A 27,712-nucleotide genomic window follows, 5' to 3' on the forward strand; every position below is an offset into this window, starting at 1 on the left:
AATACCCCACAACTGCAGAATTAAAATAGGTGTAAAAGAAGTAAAGATTTTATTTTAGTTGCTATTTCCCTTTATTAATACTGTGACGTTTCTTGTCTTTTATTCTTTTAAATGTTGGTAGTTCAATAGATGATCCATGCTCAAATAAAGAAGAGAAGATGCAATTTACCATCCAATCAGAATCAACAAATTATTTTAGGACCTTTGAACAGAGTTCCCAGGTATTTCTCTTGACCAAGAAGGAAATTCTTAGAGGGAAGTCAGCCATTCTACGTGTATAATCAGGTACTCTGGCAACTCTGCAGATGTATAAATGCAATTTTCCCTAAAAGGTCAATAGGGTCCAAAGATAGTTCCAGGAGTAAGCTACTAACAAGTTACTTTCTTAATTTGAGAACCACTCAGATTCTAAGTGAAGGTGTTAAATATGTAATACCACCTGCCTGTGCTGGTCTGTTTTATCATCCCAGAATCTAATCTGATATTTTCTATCATCTATAAATGCTGCCTTCCCCAGACCAGAAGGCTAATTCCCTAGTCTGCTTTCTTAATGGAAGATATTTTAAACAAATAATCATATCATCTTTTATTTCACTATGTGACATTTTCATTTCCAGAATTTCTAATTGGTTCTTTTTTATAACCACCTTTTCTTAGTCATAGCTCCTGTTTTTGTTTTATAAGTTATTTTTATTTTTACAAATGTTATTCTTCCTTTTATCTATTTGAGGATCTGCACATACTTAAAAATTTTTTTTACATTGCTTGATAATTTTGGTTTCCCTTGAGGTAAATTTTCCTACTGTTTGAGTTTTTGGTTGTTGTAACATTAGTTTTCCTTAAAATTTTTTTTTTCATGCCCATTTGTGAGGGTGAATATTTTTTCCTTACCTATGCTCACCCCTCCCTGTCTGGCACTTTTATGGTTACCTCCACCTGACCCCCAAGTTTCTGGAGTTCAGAACCAGGTCTTATACTAGCAACATGGTACTCTCATTTGATGTGGATATTGCAGATTCAGTCCAAACCAGCTTGTGATGTGCCGTAATTTTCAGCAGGGAATCTGTATCTGTTCTCTCCTTCCACCCTAGATCTACATATTAGTTGCAGGTTTTTTCAAGTCTCTCTTTGCAGAAAAGGGTTCCTTCCCTGCCTCAGTCCCTGTTAGTCTGTATCCTCCTGGTATGCTTAAGGTCTTTTTTTTTACTGCAGGAACAATTTATGGCTGCCACTTCTGTTTGTGGTCTGAAGCCCATCAGTCAGGCCTGGGGTCATTTCTGTGTTTCCATTATGTCTCAAATCTGGGTATATGTTCATTCTTCTTAAGCAGGGCAAAATTATTTTATTTACTAAACACTTAAGGAGCACTTACCACACACCAGCATAATTCTTTGTACAGAGGAGGCAGTAATGAACAAAAATATGTTCTTCTAATATAGTTTTTCCATTCTCATTGTGTCTTTGAAGAGGTATGGAGTGGTGATTGAGTAGGAGAGTAAGATATGTATTTTGACCAGATGGTTATCTTGACCAGATGACCATCTCTATCATCTTGACTAGAGGATGCCCTTTTAAACTATTATATTTCCTTACCTTCTACAACACTAAATAGTATTTTCTAAGCTTATCTGATCATAAGTTTCATCTAGGATATTTAACAAGAATACAGAACAGAGGGCTTATTACACATTTATTGAATCAGAATTTTCACAGAGAGAGGCTGGAAATGTGGAACTCTTTAATAAAGCTCTCAGATAAGTCTTAGGGTGGAGTAAGTTGGAGAAACACTGTTATAAAAATATATAATTATATAAATAAAAAAGTCATCAAATCTACAAAGAAAGAAAAGCCAGCCTGTTCTGTTAAAACTAATATTCTCTATTAGCTTGAAAGAACAGTGAAAATGGAAGCAATAAAATATTGAAGAAAAATTTGGGAAACTGTTTTGTCTTCTAGCTTCCCTTCAATCAGGCTACCTAGGTTGTGACTCAATTTTCAGAAGCATTAATAAGTTCCAGAACATACGATACATCTAATTCAGAGTGTTGAAAACTACATTCCAAAGTTAAGTAGTTTGATGATTACTCTCCTAGTTGTTTCCTCTCATAAATAATAATAATAAGATATACATACAAAAGGTTTACTCATATTTAAATTAGATTCTTTCATTATTTTACTCAGATAAAAATTTATGACAAAAATAGATTGAGTGGTTAATATATACTAACATACAAAATATCTGGCCTCATGAATCTTAAATATAAAGGTGAGATGTCTTTTTTGAATAATAGAAATATGAAGATATTTCATATTTATTGTGTTATTCCTAATTACAGTGATGTTACAATAATATTAAAAATAGAATATAGCCACACCGTGGATAGAAGCTACTGTAATTCTATAGTAATAAAAGGAGACATACATGTTTATCAAAGTACTTAAATCTAAGATATATACTCCTTATAATAACATTTTACAACTTAGGAGATCTAAAATTATTTAAAATATATCAATTTAGTAAGATCATTTTAATAGGAGGGTCTTCTTGAGTTTGACAACTACAGTTACCATTTCATTTTAAAATATTGGTAAAATATTTTGTCACCTTGAATAATGATCATGCTAATTTATTAATATCATGCTAAGAGTATATACCTTACATCTGTGAACAAACTATAGAAAACACTATATTTGACATAAACATTCATGATGAAATATTACGTTCTCACCTATAGAGTCAGGCAACTGTTGCAACATATTGGATGACAATAAGAGGTCCTCCAGGGCTTCACATCCAGAAATGTCCATGTCAACCGTTTCTATTCTGTTTTTTGACATATCCAGGTATACCAACGTCTTTAACTTCCCTATAGACTTGATGACATTGCATAAACTCAGGGTTAGTTGAGAAACTTTCAGGAAATATTTTAAAGTTGTAAAAACCACAACAGTATAAATTAATTTTAAAAGCAAATGCAACAATAACAAGTTTTGGCGAGAATGTGGAGAAACCATAACTCTCATACATTTCTAGGAGGAATGTAAAATTATACAGCCACTTTGGAAAACAGTTTGGCCATTCCTCAAAATATTAAACATAGAGTTTCCATATGACCCATAAATCCCTAGGTACATACTCAAGAATGAAATATATGTCCACAAAGAAACATAAATGTTCAAAGCAGTGTTATTCACAACAGGCAAAAAGTGGAAACAACCCAATGTCCATCAAATGATGAATAGTTAAACAAAATGTGGTATATCCATAAGCTGCAGTACTATTTAGCAATAAAAAGCAATAAAGTGGTGATACATGCTACAAAATGGATGAACCTTGAAACATGCAGTGAAAGATGCCAGTCACGAAAGACCACCTATTGTATGATTCCATTTATATGAATTGTCCAGAATAGGCAAATCTATGGAGTCAGAAAGTAGATAAGGATTGCTAGAGGCTGGAAGGTCAAGAGGAAGGGAGTAACTGCTACTGTTTCTTTCAGTGGTGATGGAAATGTTCAAAATTAGATTGTGGTGATGCCTGTTCAATTATGTGAGTATTTTGAAAACCATTGAACTGTATACTTTAAATGGGTGAATTTTATGATATGTGAATATATCTCCCAACAGAGATAATATGTTAAAAGATAGCAGCAATAATCTCAAAGTTGCTGTAGAATTAAGTAAATTGAAAGAAAGAAAGAAAGAAAGAAAGAAAGAAAGAAAGAAAGAAAGAAAGAAAAAGGAAGGAAGGAAAAGAAAGGAAAAAAGTTGCCACCTAAACAACATATGCTGATATTCTGATTCTTACAATTTCAAATGCATAAGAAAGGTATTAAATTGTGATTTGGGCTTCATCCTACTATGCAGAATCAATTTGTTCATTCGACAGTTCTTTTGGAGGATCTACTATGTACCAGGGCTTTTGTTATATACTGGAGAACAATCATGAATAAGTCAGCTATGTGAAGGAAGAGACTTGTCATGATACAGATAAAGTCTTTAAGGTGCTTATAGCAGTGAAGGAAATTGTCAAATAAATAACTATAATACCCTATGATATGTACAATAAAAAAAGCATGTAGAGAATGCCCTAGAAACAAAGGGATGCAAATTGCCTGGAAGGTACTGCTGTCAAGAAAAGGAGAAACTGTACCTGGAAGAGAGAACAGCACAGAGAAGTGTGAGGAAGCGTGGTGTGTTTGAGGGAGAGTGGGAGATTCAACGTCACTGAATACAGTGATGAAATTAAGCATCATTAAGAAGCCAGCTGTTAAACGGCCTTGCCTGTCATGTGAGGATTACGTGATCTCTATCTTATAGGCAAGGAGAGCTATTCAAAGCTTTTAAGATGGTGAATGACATAATCAGATTTGTGTTTTGAAATAATGACTTCAGGGAAGTGTGACGGGAAGATTCATGACTGGGGTTAGAGTAGATCTGAAAGGATTAGAAGGATTTGGAAGCAGTTTAGCTGAGATGAAAGGGACCTGAGTTAAGGCAGCAGAAGTGAGGATGAAGAGGGGATGGCTCGAGAAAAATTTAGATGTGGAATGATTGGATTAGTAACTGATTACTGAGGACAGGGGAGGAATCAGGTCATACATTGGGCAGGGAGTGAATAGTGATTGTTTAGCTTGGACATGTACTATGGGAATTAGAGCAAGATAAAATTCTTCATTTTCCTTTTCTTTAAGGGCATGATTTGCAAAGAAATGTCCCACATATATCTGTGTTCAATGGGTCATCTGCTTGTTGGTCTACCTGTATACAATTTACTATACTGTCTCTACTTATTTGACAGAGTATAAACACATAAATATTACATAAACTAATTTACTACGCAAGCACACACTTGGCACTGTGCTAAGTACTTTATACATATTACTTGACACAATACTTTATATTCTTGCTGCTCAGAACATGTTTTACACAGCAGCAGCATTGGTACAACCTGGGAGTTTGTCAGAAATGTGGAATCCAGACCCACTCCAGACCTATTGAATCAGAATCTGCACTTTGACACACATTAAAGCTTAGAGGTTAAGTAATGTCACACGCTGGTTTCCCTGAGAATTGGAGACAAAGAGAAATTTATGAGAGAGATTCTTGGGATTAATACCAGGGGAAAGAAAGAGGGAAGGAAGGAAGCAGGATTGGACAGATGAAGGTGGGCTGTGATGAAGTTGTGAGGAATTCCTCAGCTGACCCTTCAAATAGTATTGAAGTGGGGGGAAGGGGCCAGGCCTTCAGAGTCTTATTTGATTGATCATTGGATGCAGGTCTCCTGGAATAGGGGTGTAACCCTGCATGAGAAAGTTCTCTCAGCTGAGGCAATTCCTGAAGAGGGTGGAGAGCTGCAAGCAGCATGCCCAGAGGCTGGGGAGTTCATCCAGGAGGATGATGCATGACAGGATATACTACAAGTAACATTCCAAAGTTGCTCCATTAATAAGGGGTGGAGCTAAAATTCAAACTCGGTTTTTATCGGAATTCAGACTGTAAAGCCTACCGATTACATTAGCACTTTTTAACTGACGCCTTAATTAACGCAGCTCATATCTCTAGCCCTGCTCCTCCAGTTCCCCATGTGGGCAGAGGGTGAACACAGTCTTAGAACAGGTGAATAGTTGCTAGGCTCGGAACTGGGTACTCTGGGTGAGTCAGGCCATGGGGCTGAGTTTCTCCTCATGCCTAGAAATATGTTCCTTGGAAAAATACTGTCACTTTACTTATAGCTCTCCACCCCAAGGAACTATTATGTTACCTTAGCTCATCTCTTCTGATGAGCATGGAAAGAATAATATATGTGATTATGTGTCTATGTGTGTGTATATTTCTTTTTTTGTTTCATTACGATGAGAAAAATTTCTTTTCTCTTTGAAGCTTCCTGAATTGCTATTTCCAGCAAACTCAATAAATATTTTGGTGTGAAGTTTCTAAATATCTTTTTTTGGAAGCAAAATAACAATTTGGTGTTTACTTTTGTCTTTCTAAACCCTTACTTTCAAATATCTTATAAAAGCAATAGTAGCCTGGAGTGATAAAGGCCTTTGAGGCCCAATGTCTCAGAGTTCTTGAGGATGCTGAATGTTGCTGCAACATCCCTCTGAACATAGAGGGGCCTACAGATGAGTGGTCGACAACAAATAAAATGTGGAAGCCATCACAAGCAAAAGAAGATATTGGAGTTTGCTGTTTAGTCATATTTTGATTGATTGATCTTAGAGTGATGGCCACAAGACAGAGCTATGTAGCAAACTAATTTTTGATCATTATCTATTTGCTTCTCTGATTTATGAAAAACAGTGGAAAATGAAAGCCCAGGCTTCCAAAAGTATTTAAAAAGTATATTAGCTTAATGTATTTTGGTACATGAACTAAAAATAAAAAGGAACTTGCTTTTTTCCCTGTGTCTTATGACAGCAGTCCCCAACCTTTTTGGCACCAGGGATTGGTTTCGTGGAAGACAATTTTTTCACAGATCGGGGCGGGGGAGGGGGGGTGGTTTGGGGATGATTCAAGAGCGTTACATTTATTGTGCACTTTATTTCTATTATTATTACATTGCAATATATAATGAAATAATTATACAGCTCACCATAATGCAGAATCAGTGGGACCCCTGAGCTGGTTTTCACTTGCCACTCTCTGATGGGGTTTTGATATGAGTCTGCAAGCAATTGGTTTATTATGATCTCTGTGCAGTCAAACCTCTCTGCTAATGATAATCTGTATTTGCAGCCACTCCCCAGCGCTAGCGTCACAGCCTCAGCTCCACCTCAGATCATCAGGCCTTAGATTCTCATAATGAGCATGCAACCTAGATCCACCGCATGCGCAGTTCACAGTAGGGTTCGTGCCCCTGTGAGAATCTAATGTCGCTGCTGATCTGACAGGAGGCGGAGGTCAGGCGGTAATGCGAGTGATGGGGAGTGGCTGTAAATACAGATGAAGCTTTGCTCGCTCGCCCGCCGCTCACCTCCTGCTGTGTGGCCTGGTTCCTAACAGGCCACGGACCGGTACCGGTCCATGGCCCAGGGGTTGGGGACCTCTGTCTTATAACACTAAATATTTAGGATTAATCATCCTGTGAAACTAACAGACATGGGCTGAAGACTGCATTCAAGATTAGCCTTTCAAAGTCAAGCATTTCTAGGTAATTGCATAACAACTAATTGCCAGCACTGGACATTCAGAAAACCATGCCTGTTTAGGGTAGGGAGGTGTGGGGTATTCCCACAAAGAGCATCATAAAATGTGGAATTCAAGTGTACTAACTAAAGTGAGAAATCCACTTAAACTTGGCAGTATATAATAAAAAATCTACTTTTGAAGCAGAAAAAATTAGGCAGCACTGTTTTACAGAAGATTTAATCACTACTTTTCCATTTAAATAATACACTAACTAAGGAATTAGAGGTCTGAGTTGATTTCCAAGGTTGGATTTTGGGAATGGAGTAACTGTGAAAAGTAAGATGAGCCTAATTCTCATTTATACCTTCTATTGATTCTATAGCAACAGAATTTTGGAGCATCAGAGTGAACAAAAGCCTCTGGAGCTGGTATGAATTACAGATCCACCATTTACTGGCTGTGTGACCTTGGCCCAGTTACTTACTCTTTCTGTTTCAGTTTCCTCATCTATAACATGGGGTTGGTAATAAATCTGCTTCACAGGGTTGCTATGAGAATTTGGTGAGTCATTTGTAAAATATCTAGATAGTGCCTAGCCCATGATAAATGCTATGTAAGTGTTTTTGAATAAATGAATACATTGAAGAAGCAGGTATAAACTTTTCCAACTAGACATACATTCTGATTCCTCAATATTTGCATAAGGGATTGATCACTGTCTTACTTGTTGCCCCAGGGTTTGTACATACCTTGAATATGATACAAATCAGTCTCTGCTATGTGTAGTGGAATACAGAATTGTCTCTCATGTTATATGTGAGCCCCTCAAACAAATATGTTCAAGGTCATTGAGTATATTATTTTTGTAACCCTGACATTAGCATGGTTTCTAGTTCATAGAGGTATATTTGTAAATGGTTTTTGAATAAATCAATAAATAGAAAACATGCATGCTTTTCTGTTTTGCATTTGCTATGATAGTAGAAATGTATTCCTTTGGTGAGAGGAAAAGTATTTTTTCCCTAATCTTTTGTCATATTTTCTTCTTTATGTGGTCTCATGCTTGTTCAAAAGAGAATAAGCTTCCTGTTCTTGTTGCTTTTGCAATCATTTAAAAAAACTTTAAATGTTATTTCAAAGAAGGAATAAGTTTGACTTTGGGAATATACATCTAAATCTCAGTGGCTGAAGAACTATTACACAACCAGCTGCCCTGGCTTCTTAGCCCAATGCAAGGAGTTTAGAGTTGGCTTTCACCAGAGACCCTTGTGGTTGTTGTTGTTGTTGGTGTGTGTGTGTGTGTGTGTGTGTGTGTGTGTGTGTACATGCTTATATTCAAGTGCATGTGTTATGAGTGGTAAGAAGCAGTGTTTTATGGAAAGCCATTCTCTCACTGGATGAAAAAGGAATGAATAGTCACACTCAATGAGTCGACTGATAAACCTACTTTTCAGGAGGTATTATTGGATTTTCTGTTAGTTGAGAAGAAAAATCGATTCTAGTTTAACTTTCTATTTTTAACAATTTATGCTCCTTGCCTTTTTCAAAAACTCAAATAGGTTCTATTGGAAATCAACTGAACCAAGAGAGAGGTATTTATTTTGTGCAAGAGCTCTAACAATATGAGCAGAAACCATTACCTAGTTACCTACAAGAAGAAGGTTGATTTTGTAAAACTAAGACTTGGTATTATGTATAGCATTGTTTTTCATTTAACAATATGAATTTTTCAGCTTTTGAAAAACAGTAAATAGGGAAGGAGATGAAAAATATACTCCTAAGAGAGCAAGAAAAATTTTCATACATTTTGCACACCTATAACACTCATAAAAGTTATATGAAATATTAAAAAAACAAATTAGTGAAAAACACTTGATGACAGAACACTCCTAACAAATGTTTAACTTTGAAATGAAAACACTGGGATTTAAGATGTAAGATTAATCATTATCAGTTACAATTAATATACAACATAGATGCTAGACAACATGGCATAATAAAAACTTACATACCCCAGGTAGCACTTGCAATGCATTATTATCCATCCACAGCTCCCTTAAATTTTGTATTTGATCCAGAACTTCAGGCTAGGAGAGGAGTAGGGAGAAAAGAGAGAGGAGAAGAAAACTAAATTAGTCTTTTCTTGTCACAATATAAGATGTAATTTCTTGGATCTGGAACTTTGATTTGGGAATCTAGTGTTAATCCTCTAAGAAATTCCAAGTTTAACAGACCTCTTCCGGCAAACCTGGTAATCCATGAGGTAGCCAACCTAGAATTTACATGGAAACAATCAGAACAACAATAATAAAAGTTAAAATCTATTACTCTCCCTTAACACCCTACAATTATCCTTTGTAGTATTTATTATACTCTACTCTGTCTTCTTCAATAGAGTATAAGTTTTTGAAGGGCAGAGTAATGTTTGGTTTTTAACCACTGTATCCTCATATCCCCATTGTTTGCCATGATACTTGGTAAATAGTAGGTTTTTATCATATGTGTGTATTAACACCATACACACAAACATCTCCCCCCCTCGCCCCGCTCCCAGGCATTACATTACCATGATGTGATAATAGTATAAACCCACTCGTTTCTTATCTTTTCATTTACTCAACAAATAATTAGTTGTTGAATAGTGAGGATGCCTACTATGTGAAACACACAGTGCAGGATCCACAGTTATTCAAACTCAGTTCCTGCCTGGAAGTAGCTGATGATCTAATTGGGGAGACAAATGCATATAAATAACTAAAACACAAGGCATCATATGGGAGAAAAGAATAATGTAGAGAAGTTCAGAGAAAAAAGAGAGATAATATAATCAAGGTGTAACCTACAGTGCATAATGAAATACTTTAACTCCCTAACTAGAAGCTGTCTCTAACTTCTATCTCCTGGGCAGCAGACTATATAGAGAAGATAAAGGTTGCTATCGCTGCCAGCATCATTTCTTGATTTATGATGACCTCTTGCTGTTTTCTTTTCAGAAATCATCCCCTCCCTCACTCTAAGGCCACCTGCTTCCCTTGAAGTTGAATCCTTTTTACCACTTCAGGGAACGGACAAAGGCCTAAGCTAATTAGTGCATTATATTCACCTGGCCACAGGGTTTGGCTCAAGGATCCATTCAGAGCAGATAAGAAGAAATGGTTCTCTGACTGGGACTTCTGGGGAAAAGACTCTTGCTCTTGCCTGGTGGATTTGAAACTGGAAGGGTACAGCCCTGGGGGCTTCAGGCATGAGGAAAGGGGGAAAGCCTGTTTGAGTTAAAAGATGGATCCTGATGACATCATATAAGCCTAGAATTAAGCCACACCTGAAGTCAGATTTTTTTGTCTCTTCCAACTGAAAAAATTATCACTGAAAGAAGATACAACCATTGTTTAATAAAATTTGAGACCTAATTAGGAAAGCCAATGTATTTGATAGAATACTTGTGGAAAAGAATGGAATTGTATCAATGTTACTATTAGACTATTGATAATTGTGGGTCAGTACAATACACTTCAGAGACTTCCAGGACTACTTTGGCAATAGTCTCTGATACCTTTAGCCTGCAGTTGCAGTGGAACGCGGTACTATTCCTGGGAGAAGTTTCATTTATAACAAGCATCAAAACTTAAAGTTACGACAGGGAAAAAAAGGACTGCATGAGTAAGTGCGGGGGTATACTTTGTGTAGGAAATATTCCACTGTCACTTAGATCATAGGGAACAGGCAGTGAACTACTCCATCTCTGTACTGGAAAACATCAGTCACATGATGCAGTTTTCCTAAGCCCGGGCATCATGCAGACTTTAGGAGAAGAGAAAGAGTTGCATACCTGATAAGTTCAACACAACTTTATGTATGTGATAAGATAGAGATTAGTGTATAAACTTGAAACAATGAGCCTTATTCAGGATGGACTAGATTGTGCTGTGGTAACAAATTAATCCTGAAATCTCAGTGTCTTAACACAACAGGATTACTTCTTACTCTCACTATATGTCCCATGTGGTTTTCTGCCCCCATGATCTTGTGTTACCTGCAAATCAAGACTTCCAGAAGAGCCAAAGCAGGAAAGACTATGGAAAACTAGCCACTGCTCTTAAAGATCTCAGGCTGGAAGTGACACTTATCACTTCTGCTTATAGCTCATTATCCAGAACTGTTTATATGGCCAGGACCTAAGTTTAGGGAAGGCTGGGAAATGTAGGAGGAATTCATGGAATATTTGGTGAACACTACTGCCCCTGCCACACAGTGACACCATATGAAAAAAGAATGACAAGAAGGAATATATAGTACTTTCATAATTTAGTTATCCCTTCATTCAGTAAGTACTTATTAAACAGCTTCTAAGTTCCAGGCACTGCACTAGAGTCATAATGCATGGTATGGTCTCTGCCTTCAAGAAACCCATGGTCTATTTCTTGAGCAAACATACAAAGAACAAATACATGACATTATGGGAATATAAAGAAGGGGGTACCTATATGCTTTAGTATTGAGGGAAACCAGACATGGATTCATGGAGCTGAGATGTGAAGGAGCTGGTCAGAAGAGAGGAGAGGAGAGGAAACACATTTTAGCCAGAAGCAGAGTGGTGAGAAACAGCATGGTGTAGGAATGGTAACAACAGGCAGTTTGCTTTACAGGATTGTCAAGTTTAAAACGGAGTAAGTAGCAGAAAATGAGGCTAACAAAAGAAGGTGCCGGTCTGTGAAGGCCTCATGTTTTGTTAGGGAGATGGGACTTTATCTTATGGTCTAGAAGCACAAAAACTTTCTAATGGAAAGTGATTTTGGCAGATCAATGTTTTATATGTATCACTCTATCCTGGTGGAAAAAGGAAACAAAGAAACCAGAAAAGCTTATTAGGACTAGTAATAAAAGAGATAATGAGGAATAAAGAGAAGTTGGATTCAGAAAACGTTTAGAAGATGCATGTCCCCCAGTTTCCCAGTACTTAGTAGTGCCACCAATGGAGGTGCAGAATTTGGAGGTAGGAGCAGATTTATGAAAGAGACTGAATTTAGTTTTGATCATGATTAGCCTTAGGTTCCTGTGAGACACAGGTGGAGATGTCCAGAAATCAGGTGGCTATTAAAATCTGAAGCTTAAGGAATAGGTCTGTGCTAAGGTTGTACGACTTAGGCATTTTGTGGAAATAGAAACCCATGTGGATGAGCTCCCTATGGGGAATGTGAAGGGAGTCAGAGGTGCAGGTGACAGAGGAAGGAGCCCTGTGGAGCGCTAACACTTGACAGTTGAAAACAGGAAGTGGTGATGGCAAAGCCCATTAACAATTCCCAAGAAATAAAAATAGGATCTTGGTAATAAAATAAATTCTAACCTTTTTTTCCTTTGTACTTCGTCTAGTTTCACTTGCTCATAGGGTGCCGGTGCAAAGGCCTTGCCCCCGCACTTCAGACCAGAGTTCCTGGTGCAAAACAGCTGCGCCCAACACCTCAGCTCTAGGCCGTGTGCAGAAGTGCTGTGCACGATACCGAAATCCAAGATGGCAGCAGTGGGCCATGTGCAGAGACGCTGTACCCGGCACTGCGATCTGGAGTGACTGCCGGGAACAGCACAGCTGCACCAGACCCAGGAGAACTCTGCCCCTGCCCTGCTGAGGAGACCCCTATGAAGCAGCCCAGCCCACAGCCCGTGGGGGAGAACTTGTCCTCTAGGGCACGAGCTCGCACCTCTCCATTCTCTGATCAAAGAATAAAGCTTTCCTTTGCTTCGGAACCGAACTCAGTCTCATTCTATTGGCACAAGCAACACCAAGCAGAAGGACCCTTGTTGGGGCCTGACTCGAAAGGGTCAGTAACAGAAGGGCAAACTACAGAAGAAGGCAAGAAGAAATGGAGTCCAGAGGAGTAAAGGGTTATTCAAGTCCAATGAACAGAATTGTGTTAAGAATAAGTAAGTGAACAAGAGTATCATACACTGGAGAAGTGTCCAGTAAAATAAGAGATGAAGATGGCCACTCAATTTTGGAAATAGTAGCATGCTGGTAACCTTACTGATAGCCATTTCATGTGATAACTGTATTATAGTGGGTTGAAGATAAATGAGGCAAATAAATGGGGACAATACAGATAGAATATTCTTTGTAAAGTTTGGATGAGAGGTGAGGAGAGAAGTTGTGGGGCTAGGTAGAAATTGAGGAAGTTGAGAAAAAAGAAAGCTGATAGGAAGACACTAGCAAAGAGGAACAGATTAAGGACAGACAAAATGGTATAAAATTAATGGAGGGGCTTCCCTGGTGGCGCAGTGGTTGAGAGTCTGCCTGCCAATGCAGGGGACACGGGTTCGAGCCCTGGTCTGGGAGGATCCCACATGCCGCAGAGCAACTAGGCCTGTGAGCCACAACTACTGAGCCTGTGCGTCTGGAGCCTGTGCTCCGCAGCAAGAGAGGCCGCGATAGTGAGAGGCCCGCGCATGGCGATGAGGAGTGGCCCCCGCTTGCTGCAACTGGAGAGGGCCCTCGCGCAGAAACGAGGACCCAACGCAGCCATAAATAAATAAATAAATAAATAAATAAATAAATAGAGAATTGACCTTTCAAGTCTTTGTGCCTCTAATTACTATTCTTTAAAAAAAAAAAAAAAAAAAATTAATGGAGTAAATTCCAAGAGGTGACAAAAAAGATGGGATTGATAGCACAAAAAGAGGGTCTGCCCTTGAACAGAAGTGAGACACCTCATTTACTGAGACTCAAGGGAAGGTAGTAAGGTTGATGTGGTTGTAGGTGGGCATGGTGGGGAAAGGCTGGAAGTTGAGAGAGCATGTCTGAAGGTCTCAAATTCTCTTAATGAAGTAATGAGCAAGGTAATCTCTTGAGCTGGCAGGGCAAGAATTTTCTATACGAAGAGCACTTGGGGAGAATGGTTCATACTGGAATCGTTGGAGGGGAATCAAAGAGGAAATTAAGGGCAATCAAAAGAGTTCTATCAATGATAACTATTCTAACTTTTTGGAGAGCCAGGTGGGAAACTGACAGTCTAGGAAAAAACAGAAGAAATAGGAGATTTCAGGTTTCTATGAGGTCAAAGAGGAGTATAGTAGGAGTGACAGATTGAGAGAAGTAGAAGGATAAAAAATTAGAATGAGAGAGCAAAAGTTCAGAGTTTAAGATTTCTGAAGTAGTTCCAGGCAATGAAAAACTTCAAGCTGTAACCCTGGGTAGTATGACATCTTGGTGTGTGTGGGCAGGGGAGGAAGCTGTGGGAACATAAGGTCTTGCATGATCTCTAAGGACTTGGGTAAGCTTTGGTGGACTGCATAGTTTGCTCCCTTGGCTGTGTTACACAAAGTGGCAGATAAAACTGATCAATTATACCTCTAAAATACCTCTCACACGGGGTTCTACTGGGGACCCTAGGCATCTAAGACAACTAGGAGAGGGATTACTGATGCTAACCTATATTTCTACTTTATTTCCAAAGTTCTCATTTAATTTATTTAATAATATAATAAGGTAATAAGAGTCCTCCTTCACAGATGAAGAATCCAATAATCATTTTCTGGGGAAAATGAGAATAGTTTGATGAGGGTTGCATAACTGCAGCTGGGATTATTACTCAAGTCTCCTGGCTCCAAAAATGACATCATCTTACAGCTTAAGACTGAAATTCTGAAGTAATGAAGAATGCTGGTGATCACAAACGCCCAATAAAGAAAGTAAAGCATATGCTGGATTTCTAAAAAAAGATAATGCTTTTATTACTGGATGTTATAATAAAATGTGTCACGGAGGAAATTTCAGCAACTTTCTAATAAAAACAGAGACAAAATGTATTCAGCAGATCAATACATAACCTTGCTGAAACAACATGAAGATGCAATGACGTCTCATGACCAATAGACAATTTTAAAGTGGATCTTGGAGCTAAACGAAATGGCTTACACCCAACCAAACACATAAATTGCCTTTCATCATACCGCTTAATTTCATTCTCAAAGTCAATTGTTTGCATTAAAAATGAGTGAATTAAATCAAGAATGGCTTGGCATATTCAATGCTGATGAAGGTGCTGTGAGCTGGGCACTCACATAAACTGCTTTGATGATTATAAATTCGTTTGGTCTTTTAGGAAAACATTTTCAAATATGTATCTCAATTCTCAAACGTGTTCACATCTGCTTTGGGGCAACTATCTTACTGAAATCATCTGAAATATAGAAAAATCTTATTGCAGAAAAATTTCATTGTACAATAATTAATAATATTAAAAAGTTGGTCACACTTTAAATAAACTACAGCATAAGGAAAGAGATAACCAAATTATGATAAAATATGTTGGTATAGCACACGAAAATGAAAATGAATTATCTATATTTTTATGTAAGATATACCTTGCAAATAATAGCGAATGAAAAACAAGTTTAGAAAATTCGTATAGCACAAATCACTTGAACATAAATTTTAAAAAGTTATATATTTATGAATACATAAACATACAGTAAAAATAGGAATATATAGAATAGATGCACACCAAATTAAAAATAGTAATTGTTCTGGGATTGGAGTAAGAGTAGGAAGGAGAACATAGAAGACTTCTACTTGATCTACAGTGTTTTATTTCTTTACAAAAAAATTCTAACTCAAATACAAAAAATAGTTAACATTTGTTCCTTTTGGTTGGCAGGTGTTTAATATATTACTTTAAAATTTTTATATTTGTTTTCATTTTTAAAACATTAGAAAAAATATGATGGAATAATGATTGATTAATTTTTTTCTTCATTTGCATTTCTTCTGTATTTTCCAAATTTCCTATAGTATATAGGCATTAATTTAATAAAAAATTAGAGAACATTTCAGTGTCTTGTCTTACATTTACACTTACCTAAACCACTGTAGAATTATCTTTGAAGTGATCTTACTTTTATTAGCTGAAATGAGCTAAGAAAAGGGTTACATCAGTTTTAACAAAAATAGAACATATATTTTCCATGACTTCAACAAATTCAAATAACTCCTGTCCTGTATATGCAGTTTTATTCTGTTCTCTTGATATGACTATATGTGTTACTTTTATTCCACTAATTTTGATAATAGTGTTTGCTTATATTTATTTATACACCTATTAAATTTTTTCTTCCAATGAGGTTAAGAGAAATGTTCACTGAAAAACATAACATCTGACATTTATCTAATTTTATCAAAATTAAACTAGGAAACTTTAAAATTTAAAAAGAGAACTTTACATTTGAAATGTCTTAAAATTGTTGCGATTACCTGGCAGATACTGTAATAACAAAACATTGTTATTCCCAGCAACTATGTAGAACTGGAAGGCAACAGTATGGAACCTGCTTCAAAATGCTGACAAATACACTAGAAAGTGGTTTCTCAAATCAATAAGCGTAAAATAACCAACACAAATTTAAAAAATTATATTCTCCAATCAAAGTGACCCAATTATGATATTTCATTGAGATGTTTCAGTTATTATATTTTTTCTAAAGTTTGAGATCAATACTTTAAAGTATTATTTTATTTTTTTTACTTTTACCATTTTTGTTTGATAACGTTAGAGTTTGCAATTTGCCAAGGAAACATGACTACATTTTAAGAAACTTTCCCTCATTTTCCTTCAATTTTTTATTTAATAATACACTTAGCTTATTAGCAGCTCTATGGCTCTCACAACTGGGAAATCTTTTATTTATGAATTCCACGGTGCACTGTTGAAACTCTTTCTGATACACAAAATAACTAAAACTGTTCAGCTCTTGATGACAAGCCTACTTGTTCATTCTCTCAATTGTTCTGTCCTACTTGCCTTTAGACTGTTTAACTTCTTCAGTTAATTTCTTTGGAGATAAAAAGGTTAGCTCCATAGAGTCTGAGCCTATTTCCAGTTTCCATTAGTTTCATGTTTCTCAATTTTATTTCAGATGTCACTCCTACTAAAATGTTCATAAATTTTAAAGCTTTGGTTTTGGTTTAATTACTGCAATTAAGTAACATGTAGGAAAATATTTTTATATTTCAGAAATTATTGAATAAATAAATAAATAGGCATTCTTAACAACAGTAATAAGATGCATTGCTGAGAAAACCAGATTAATTTATAATTAATTAAAACACTTTCAGCCATAAACTAATAGGAATATTTTAACATATATGTGAATGTAATACATTCCATTTAAATAATCAAGTGAATATATTGATGACACACAGGAAGTAATCCACAGATGACATGATGTCAAGAGGGAGAGACAATTCATTAAATGACTGAATTAGTATCCAAAATAATCTGAAAATATTGGAAGACTCATTAATTTTCATTTGTTTATAAATACATTCATTCAATCAAGAAGTACTACGTACTTCATGCAAAGGAGGCACTATAAAGGTCTTTGGGAATTTAATTCAGACTGTAACAGGGCTGTCCCTACATCTTTCCTGTCAATGTCCTGTTCTATATGCAACATATGTGGGCTGTTCCCCTCTAGTTGCCTAAGCATTAAATGTCTTCAACAAACTAGAGTTTATTCAGAATATCTGGAAACCATGCCATAGGAGAAATGGTTAAAATGCCTTAAACTGTTGGGCTGAAAAACGGAAGATGTAGGTGTCAAAGATACCCATCTTTGAGTACCTGAGGGTTGCTGTAAGGAAGAGGGGTTGGGTTTGTTCTCTCTTCACCCCCAGTTCAGAACTAGAATCAATGAGGAAAGTTGCAGGAAAGTGGATGTAAGTAAGTATTACACAGGGGTGACTTTTTCTCAGTTAGATCTCTCTAAAATGAAATAATCTAATTTCCTTTAGGAGACAGTGACTCTTCTCTCAAAGGAACACATACTCCTTAAGAAGATATAAATAAAAAGAACAAAGCAATAACAACAACAAAAGCTAATTTCTATTGGTCACTTGTGACATTCAGGCACTTTTCCAAATGCGTTTACATAGATTATTCTCCGTGAATCTTCACAACTATTATTGGACAGGTGGGTACTATTATTGGACAGGCAGTAAGCAGAATGATTAAGAGCATGGTTTCAGGAGCTAGCCTGAGTCCAGATCCAGGCTTTGTCACTTACTTGCTGTCAAATGTTGGCTCAGGTTCCTCTTCTGTAATAGGTAGATAACAGGAGTACTCCCCACACAGGGGGATAATGAGGAATAACCGTGTTACAACATTTAAAGTGCTTAGAATAGTGTCTGATTCTAAGTGTTAGTGCTCAATGCTCAGTGCGTGTTAGCTATTATCCCCACTCTATAGACAAGGAAATTTAGGCATTAAAAAGCAAATTACCATGCCCAGAAATATATGGCTAATATACACAGAAGGCAAGAGCATGATCTTGAAGTTTTGTAAGATATGATGAATAAGGTTCAAAAGGAGATGAGTATTCCAGAGAAAAGGTATGGTTCACATCTAGCATGATGCTACTTGGGCAGGTAGCCTTAGAATGAAGGTGCCAAAAGAGATCAGATGCTAAAGACAGATTTTAATTGACTGAACAATTTTGCTCAGTTAATATTTATTAAGAGTCTATTATGTACCACGCACTAGAGAAAGAGTAGTAAACAAAACAACCAAGCCCTCATGGAGATTACATTCTGGTGTTTAACGTTTCCTAGGCTGGGTCCTACAAAATGTTAACAACTGGACAAGGGGAGCAATTCTGGTTTCATGCTTTCCAATTTAATGGACTACCCTCCATCTAGATTGCAAACTTTGATGACCTTGTCTCAATCTAAATTTAAGAGTGAAAACTGTATAACAAATACATTCTTGTCTCATAATTTGAATTGGTCTTCTTGCCTTTCTTCTCCAAAGAACTGCAGCTACTTCCTTCCTCCACCCTCTGTCTACACTGCAGCCAGTAGGCCATTTCATTATGTCCACTCTTGCTTGCAACAGTTTTTCCATTATCCAAAGAATACAAGGCCCACATACCTTGACCATATCAGACAAAATGACCCTCATCTGACCTTTGTTTACTTCTCAGCCTTTTCTTTCACAGCACCCTCAGTTAAACGTGAGCCTCAAGGAAAACCCAACTCTTTGCTGTTCTCGAAGGCATCAAGCTTTATCTTGCAGTCTGGTCTTTGCGAATGTTGTTCTTAAAGCCTGTTCACCTGATCCCTGACTGGGTTAAGAATCCTTCCTTCTGTGTTGGTGTCCCTACTGTAGCACTTTGCAAATTACATTGTAAGATCTTTGAAGCAGGGAACTGAATCTTGTTCACCTCTGTATCTCCAATTCCTTCCATGGTAATTCGTGCATGCTAGTGCTTCAAAATTTCCATCTGAATGGAACAAAACAATCTATATTCATAATCAGTCTTCTCCTCTACACTGTCTCAGTAACTCACTCCCAAGTGCCCACTTAAACTTTGTCATCACAAGTATATGCATCACTTTTGAAGTCTCAATTGCAAATATACCACTGGCTGACCATAATCTCCTATACTCCCAGTTCACTTACTCCAGTAACCTAGAACTCCCTAGCAGAAGTTATTGATATGATATATCACTGATAGGCTAAATTTACCTTTATTAGCCTATCTTTCTTTCCTTACCACATGGAGATTCATGATAAACATTCCATCATTATAAACAGTTTCTCTCAAACATCTCTCAGCAGATGTGTCCTCTTTCCTTCTGTCACATTTGCCTAGATGAACTCAGTGTTTGTTGAATCCAACTTTCCGCCTTTTCTGCTACTGCACCAGGATTAGTTGAAGAAAATCACACTTTGTTTGGCTGGTTTTACTGTAAATTCATGACAAGTACCTGAAATGTGGACTGAATACTGACAGGCGACCCTATTACTTTTCCCTGAGAAGTTACTTTTCAACTCTCTGAGACTATCTTATAGTTCTTCAATCTTGGATCCTCCTCTTAACCCAGCTCATAACTTAGCCTATAGTTCCCTGAAACAAATCAACAAGCAAACACACAATCTGAGGTGGATTTATTCCAAAGGTAATGAAGCTTAAGCTTCAGGCCTCCCACACGCATGGTTAGAAAAATTTGCAGAGGAATATATTTTAAAAACAATTAGTTAAGATTCCTGTTGTTTGCTACATAGACTTTCCCTCCATCATAGTTCCTTGGGTGTAATGTGGCACAATTGGAATTGCGTTTAGTTGAAGCTGAGTTGGGGATACATTTAGTTTGGATTTAGTGCATTATGTTTATGTGTTTTGTAGTCACTTCTGGAGTTTTCTTTCACTAAGCTCCTCTGGCCCTCCCAAATTTGTATCCCCTTTTGTCCATTTGAGCTCTGGATCATATCTCTTCCATCTTTTCTTGTCTTTGCAGGGATCCAGGCCTGGAGTAATCTTTTTTCCAACACACATCAATCTCTGTCTCTACTAGGTCGCCTCCAGCCACATTCAAACATGCTGTAGTTTGTCTCATTGCCTGTATAGTCTCTTCCAGCTACTTTTCCATTTGTTTGCTCTTCTTCACAGAGACACTTTAGAAAAAGTTTGGCCACTATTTACCTTTGCTTTCTTATCTCCCATTTACCCTTCAAGCCACTCTGATGTGTCCCTGCAGTTTTAGGGCTGGGGTCCCTAAAATACAGCTACATGAGTCAGACGTTTAGCTGCTAAAGTCAGACAATAAAGGATAAGTAGCAAATCAGGGGAAAAAAATATTAAATGTAAAAATGACAAAATTATATTAAAGACTAATTGATTAAAGAAAATTTTATAGTTGTAAGTATTTTCAGGATACAGAAAAAAATTTGCAGTTGCCAGTGCAATTTTAAATTCTAGAATTGTTAGGTGATACACGGATATTCATTAGTGCAAATTATAATTATGGTAAACTATAATTTCTATGTTATACCTATTTTCTCTACCTCTTATTAATGTTTGAAATGTTGAAAATACAGACATATACTTTTAGATACACTGTATTCTATAATTTACACAGTCCTATGAGCTAGTCTATGAAAATATCTAAAATTGTTTTATTTCCTCTGTATCAGATATTCTTTCCAATATAGTTATTTTACTGAATGAAAAACAAACCTGAGTCACTATTTTTTTATTTATCACTGTTAGTCAAGCCCGCCCCCCAATGTGGATTAATTTACAATAGCAGTGAGAAATATTTTTTAATGAAACTGCTAAGATGTACATAAGAATTTATGTATAGCATTAGTTCTATTTTCTATAGATATTGGGAAAATTCTTTTTATATTACTACTTGATGATAACATTATTGGATTTTACTTATTTAATACAGTGAAAGTTAGTTTATCTGGCAAACCAATAACCTGAAATCTCTTTAAACTGTTAGTTCCACACTCATTATTGTAAGCCTCTGGAGCAGGGCTTACATCCCTGAATCCCTAACACTTAGCAGTGAGCTTGTTGCGAAAATGCCAGCAATGACCCTTGAAGGTCAAACAGATGTACTGCAAAACTGATGTACCTTCTGAAGCATAAAAGACTACTTCTATTCAGAGCGATTTCAATGTAATTCAGAATTTAAATGCTTTGAAAATCAGTAATCAATATCTGGTGTATAAGTAATTAGTTTTCTATTAAGTATATAATGCCCAATTACTCGAACAGAAAATAATAGAGAAATTATGTCACCAATCTGTTAAACAGTAAGAAATGCAGCAAATAAGAAACTGGATTGTCAAGTATGCATGCATATCTTTTCTGCTTGAAACCCAGTAAATGATAAGGCAGATCATTATACCTTACATCAGTGGAAGTTAGAACCTATATTAAAAATTGTAAATCTTTCCACGTGAAGACCATTTTGTTAAGTGTTTGGTAGCAAGAGTAGCTCATTAGAGGTAGGCGAGAACAGAGTCAAGACAAGACCCATTCATATTTGGGTTCCAAAGTCATCCTGTCTTTAATTTGTAGCAATTAGGAAATGCTAAAAATGAGTCAACACCATTATATCCCAATAAGTGTGCATATTTTGTTTTTATTAGTCCTTAACATATTATAGTTTGTTTTATTTATTACTCCTGAATATGTCATCCTCTACATTTACAATATATTCTAATATTTACTATTCACTTATACATTTATTCTCAATTAAAGATCAGATCAGAACACAAAAGATATAAATATTGCTGCATATTTACTATGTTTGTTTGACCATACCTCACATAAAACAAGATGAAGTGGTAAAGAAAATTTATATCATTCTACAACACCTATCCCTAAACCTGTTTAGTCTAATACTTATTTTCTTAATAATAATAATAAACAGATAAATCTAGCAACTTATAATACTTCTCATTATTAGTATTAAAACTTGGAATATTTATTTGTAAATATTCTAACTGGCCATTTCTGAACATTTAACAAGTACTTACCGAGCACCAAGCTCACGTCCAGCACTCTGTTATGGGATATAGGTGCATGTGCATGTGGGGAAGGGAAAACTCAAGATTATTGTGATATGATTTTAACATCTCATTGTTTCTACATTTGCTTTAAAACACTTTAAAAGTCTTGGCTTTATTTTTCTCTGCACAAATTCTATCATGTGAACTACACCAATAAATTTTATATTTTTTAATAGTTTCACATAACAGTTGAATGAGCTGTTCGCCAGGGTATATATCTGTCAATAGGGTTCTACATCAATATACCCAAATTATTCTTATGGTACTGTGCTGATTTCTTTATTAATTCCCATTTGAGAGCTAATTGCTGCTATGTAATTTAGTAAAATTATAATATTTATTGGTGCAATCTACAAGGATCAAGGTTATGTAATTTGAAATTACATGCTCAATTGTTTTGCTTGTCACTATAAAAAATATGGTACATTTTATCAGACAAATCTTTCTTTTATATTGCAAATGAGCAATGAGTTTTGAGGTTATAACTCAAATCAATTTGTATTGTATCAACTTTAAATGAGAAATTTCCTTACCTATGTAATCTTGCCTACTATTTATATTCTGGAACTCCCTGAGTTGTCGTCACATACTTACACCTTACCTACCTAGCTTTCCACCCTCACTTTTGTGACTCCCTCTCAAACTATATTGCAGTCACTCATCATGTTCCTTTCTACTACCCCTTCTGCCCAAAGTGCTTTTCCTCCTTTTCTTTGCCTGGCTAATTTCCACTCATCCTTTAGATTTCAGTTCAAGATCACTCCTTGAGGAAAGTCTTTGTATGGCCAAACTCCATTAGATGATCCTCAACACTTGCCATGGCTAGAATTTTACATTTCTGAATGCACTTGATTAATATTTGCTTTCCTCACTAGACTATCAACTCCACCAGGGCAGGGACTATCTCTGTTTTCACTTTATTTTAGATACTGGGAGTCTGACAGAGTGATCAATAAATATATTCATCCAACAGATTTGATTGACCACTTAACATATTTCAAGCACTGTGCTTAGTGTGGGGGATATGACGGAGAATAAAACAAAGTCATAGAGCTACATTCATTCATTCAAGAATGAATGAATGAATGAATGAATAACTTGTTGATACTAATTTTTCCATATCAACCTCTCTTCCATGTAAGAATGAACCTTCCAATTTGTGTCATGCACATGGTGCTTTACCATTAACATTTTATGTACAGTGCTTTGCAAGTAGTAGATTGCTAATAACCATTTGCCAACTTGATGAATAAACTCATGTGCCACTGGATTAATTACAGATGTATAGGCCAATGCTGGCTATGTCACAGGAACAAAGGAATATATTTTAACTGCAAATTTATTATCTTTTTTGTAACAAGTTATTCTTTTCTTCATGTGTGAACAGAATGATTTCTTAAATTTTTGCCTATCATTATTATGGTTATTGAATGTTCAAATTCATATTAGCAAGTCAATAAGGAATATTGCTTAAATGTGAATTCCTACAAACATGATGTGAAAAAAAGTTTCCCAGGCTTCCACTTGTAACATATGCTATGGTCTATTTTTTTCTTTTTCATATGGAGTTGTGAACAGATGTTTGGGCAGGTTAATTCTGTACTAAATCTTGTACTTCTACATGTGCCGTGCTGACTAAGTCAGCACTGTAGCTCTCTTGTTGGTCATTAATCACCTCAAAACCACTTATTTTTGCTATCATTAAATTAAAATGAAAATGAGAGTTCTGCTAACAAAAGCTTATTTTATACAGTGGGGAAGCAGCCTCGTCTCTCATTCCTCTGCCATGAGAACCTTTACTCTTGTTACACTAATCAAATAATAAACCCTCAGCACGCTTGTGTTTCCTCATCTCTATCTATTCTTGTGATCATATCAATCTCTTGGCCAGGATGCTCTCACCCCTCCCCACCCATCCAAAACCAGCTCATTCTTCATGGCCCAGCAACTTCTGTGCCTTAGGGAAAGCTAAAATTATATCAGTCATCCCATTAACATACGTCAATTCCACAGCGTTTGAGTTTCTATGTTCAAACAGCTAGGCCATATACTTAGGGAAAATACAAAGATTCGGTAGTCACATGTCTTTCCCTTATGATGTTATAGTTTAAGAGAGAAAAAAAGTCAACATTCATTCAATAAATACTTATTAACTGGTGAGCATTTTAAAATTTGCTGTGGATAAGAATCATCTGAAGAGTTTGATAAAATGTAGATTCTTGGGCTCCTCATGAAACCCACTGAATTAGAATTTCTGAGAGTATGACCCAGAAGTCAAAAATTTTAACAAGTGTTGATGGTAATTTGAGCATGCTTCTCTAATATACATGGCTTGCATAGAGTGGTTACTAAGATGAATGAACAGATTCTCTGCCCTCAAGGAGCTCACATCCTAGTTAGGGCAGGTGGTTAATCACAATGCAAATCAAATATTATGTAATTATTACATTAAAAAATAGAATAGGCTTGTAAGCCAGTTTCAGGGACCATAGGGGATAGAAAGAATCAATAGTACTGGATGCACTGAAACTACAAGTTAGCCTCATTGGGTTCTGAGGAATTAAAATCCCTTTAAGACAATATTCACCAGGAAGTAGAGGAGGTAGAAGGAAAGGTTGTTCTCTGTGACCATGCATCTACATGGATAGGGAGAAGTATGACATAAGAAAGAAAGTAATGGGTGCAGTGGAGGTCTCCTTAGAGAGACATTTATAGGAGGGAAAGATTATTTCTAGCTAGTAACATAAGGAAATTTTTGAGGAGGTGCTGCATTGGAGCTGGGTCTTGAGGAAGGGTAAGGTTTACAAACTATAATATAGACATGAGCATGAAGGAAAGCAAGGATATTCCAGAAGGAAGAATTAGTACAAGCAGGGACACAGAAGCAGGAAAGCAAGCTGAAGGCAGGGAGAATAGCAAGCAGTTTAATTTGGCTTAGAAAAGGGTATGAGAAGGATAATTTTCTTATAGTTGTGGATTTAGGGAAACACTCTAGGAAGGTAAACCAGACCAGATCTTAGGGAACCTTGAGTACTAGACCTCAGAGTAGCATTTACTCCTTGGACAACTTATTTGACACAGTATATGTTACTTTTTATACCTTGTCTCCCCAACAAGCTTATATTTCCCTTGAAGGCATGGGCATGTTTCACGTTTCCTTCGAAATCCCTCAGAATGTAGCACAACGTCTAGCATACAGCAGGAGTTCAAAAAATTTCTGTTGACTGATTAGGAGAGATCGTTTTTGTTCTCAGAAGGAGAGCTTTCGTAGCATGCAGGAGGACTATGTACCACTGGGGTTTTCTTCACTCTGTTGGCACCATGTTAAGCATATGAGAAGACTGTCACCGTTGACAATCACAGGGGTCATGCTGTGAGTATGTGGAGGTGTCTAAAAATGAATAATGCAATTTTAGCCCATTGGGAACTTTACTACAGATGCATGCTTCTTTTTCATTTTCTGCACATGAACTGAAAATATTTTCTTAAATTTGTAAAAATGTGTACCTGGAATGGAAATAAATAGTAACGACTACCCTGTAAAACAACTGTTTGAATATTTAAAAAGTAATGACGGTTGTAGTTTTATTTGGGCTACACGTTTAAGGAAGAAACCTTTTATCTTGTTTTGTTTTGTTGGGTTTTGTTTTGTTCTTTAGAGTTAAAGAACTGGCTCTCAAATTCTTCATGGACTGTGCAGCTGTTGAAGAGGGTTGTGAGATGTTTCTTCTGGAACTCATGATGGCTAATCCACCCCCATAACAAATCCATATGGCCAAGACATTCAATAAATACATCCAGACAAAACATAAAAATTATTGAAAACCTACTACATGTTTGAAAGTGGTCTAGGTTCTGGGATATGCCGGTGAACAAGGGGAACAAATTCCCTAGTTCTGTGAAACAAATTCTAATAAGATCTAGTAGTTTGGTGCAATTGTTCCAACAGCAACAATAGCAATAATTAACTATATTATACAATATTTTAAAGTTTGTAAAACTTTTACATATCTGTTGTGTTATTTTTCACAACTCTCTTCCTTTCTGATTTTCCATACAATTTTCTTCTATCTTTATCTATTTCCATAGGGTTTATTATGCCAGTGATTCTCAAATCTCTATTGCTAACTCAGACACATTTACTAAATTCCCAATCTATATTTCTAACTATGTTTTAGACATTTTCACCTATGTGTTCCAAAGGTTATTCAAACTCAATGTGTTTAGAACTTCCATCTTCTCGTATTCAACCTCCTCTCTTCCTGTGTTCCTCTTATTTCAATTAATAACAGCATTACCCACCAAATCATCCCTATTACAACTAGAAGCAACAGATCTGATTCTTTCTCCCTTTTATCCACCTTCCCCTTTCTGTCATTTCTTTATTTCTTGAATCCATGGATTTTTTTCTTCATTTCTTCTGTCTTCATGTCTTAGTTCCGGCTATATAATTTGTTTCCTAAACTATTATAGTAAATTTCACTTATCACTGTGCTTAATCTGTTCTTATTAAAGTTCTAGCTCCTATCATGATTTCTAACACAGAGCAGGTTATAAATTTTAAAAAATTGTTGATTTAGTGATTAATTCATCCTTCAGATCAGGGGTAAAATTTAAAATGTAGGCTTAAACATATTATTCTCCTACATAAAAATTTTCAGGCTGTCATTCATGAGATAATACCAAATTCTTAGCATGACATTCAAAGACTCTAGTGCTTTTACTTCAGTTCATTTTTCTAATCTTGCCTCCTTTTATCCTACAAAGGTACCTGTATGCCAACCATATCTAACCACTTAAAGCTCTCCAAGCCTACTCTTCTGTTTCATCCATCTGTAACTTCCATGAGCTGTTCTCTCTCCTCTACTTACCTTTCAAGTCTTTCTTTACCTTGAATCTCTCTGTCTTTCCCTCTGAAAGTCACTCTTCAGTTCTCCTATCTTATTTTCTATCTATCTATGCATCTACCTTTGTCTCTTATTTGTGTTGCTATCGTTTGCATTTCTCTTATTAGGCTTGAATTTCTGAAAGGTAAAGTTTAAGGTTTATTCATCTTTGTATCCTCAGTGCTTGCAGAGTACCTGCATAAACATAGTGTAAACGTATGGTGAATGAATAAACAGCAAGTTGATTCAGATGTTAAAATGGGCTTATCTCTCATCTTTCCCTAAGTTTCACTGAAGCAAAAAAACAGAAACAAAACTGAAAACAAATAAAGTGGAAAA

General features: G+C 36.2%; 1 protein-coding gene across 2 annotated transcripts in view; it reads right to left on the bottom strand.

Annotated features, from left to right (window-relative positions):
- Positions 1-27,712, bottom strand: part of LRRC7 (leucine rich repeat containing 7) — a 384,748-nt gene that overhangs the window by 134,816 nt on the left and 222,220 nt on the right. For both annotated transcript variants that reach the window (XM_061186459.1, XM_061186458.1), the window contains exons 8-9: positions 9,147-9,221; positions 2,730-2,874 (exon numbers count right to left, since the gene is read on the bottom strand). In XM_061186459.1, the coding sequence (XP_061042442.1) occupies positions 2,730-2,874; positions 9,147-9,221 (220 nt within the window). The remainder of the gene's footprint in view (positions 1-2,729; positions 2,875-9,146; positions 9,222-27,712) is intronic.

The sequence above is a fragment of the Eubalaena glacialis genome, chromosome 3, assembly GCF_028564815.1.
Source record: "Eubalaena glacialis isolate mEubGla1 chromosome 3, mEubGla1.1.hap2.+ XY, whole genome shotgun sequence".
NCBI classification, from domain to species: Eukaryota; Metazoa; Chordata; class Mammalia; order Artiodactyla; family Balaenidae; genus Eubalaena; species Eubalaena glacialis.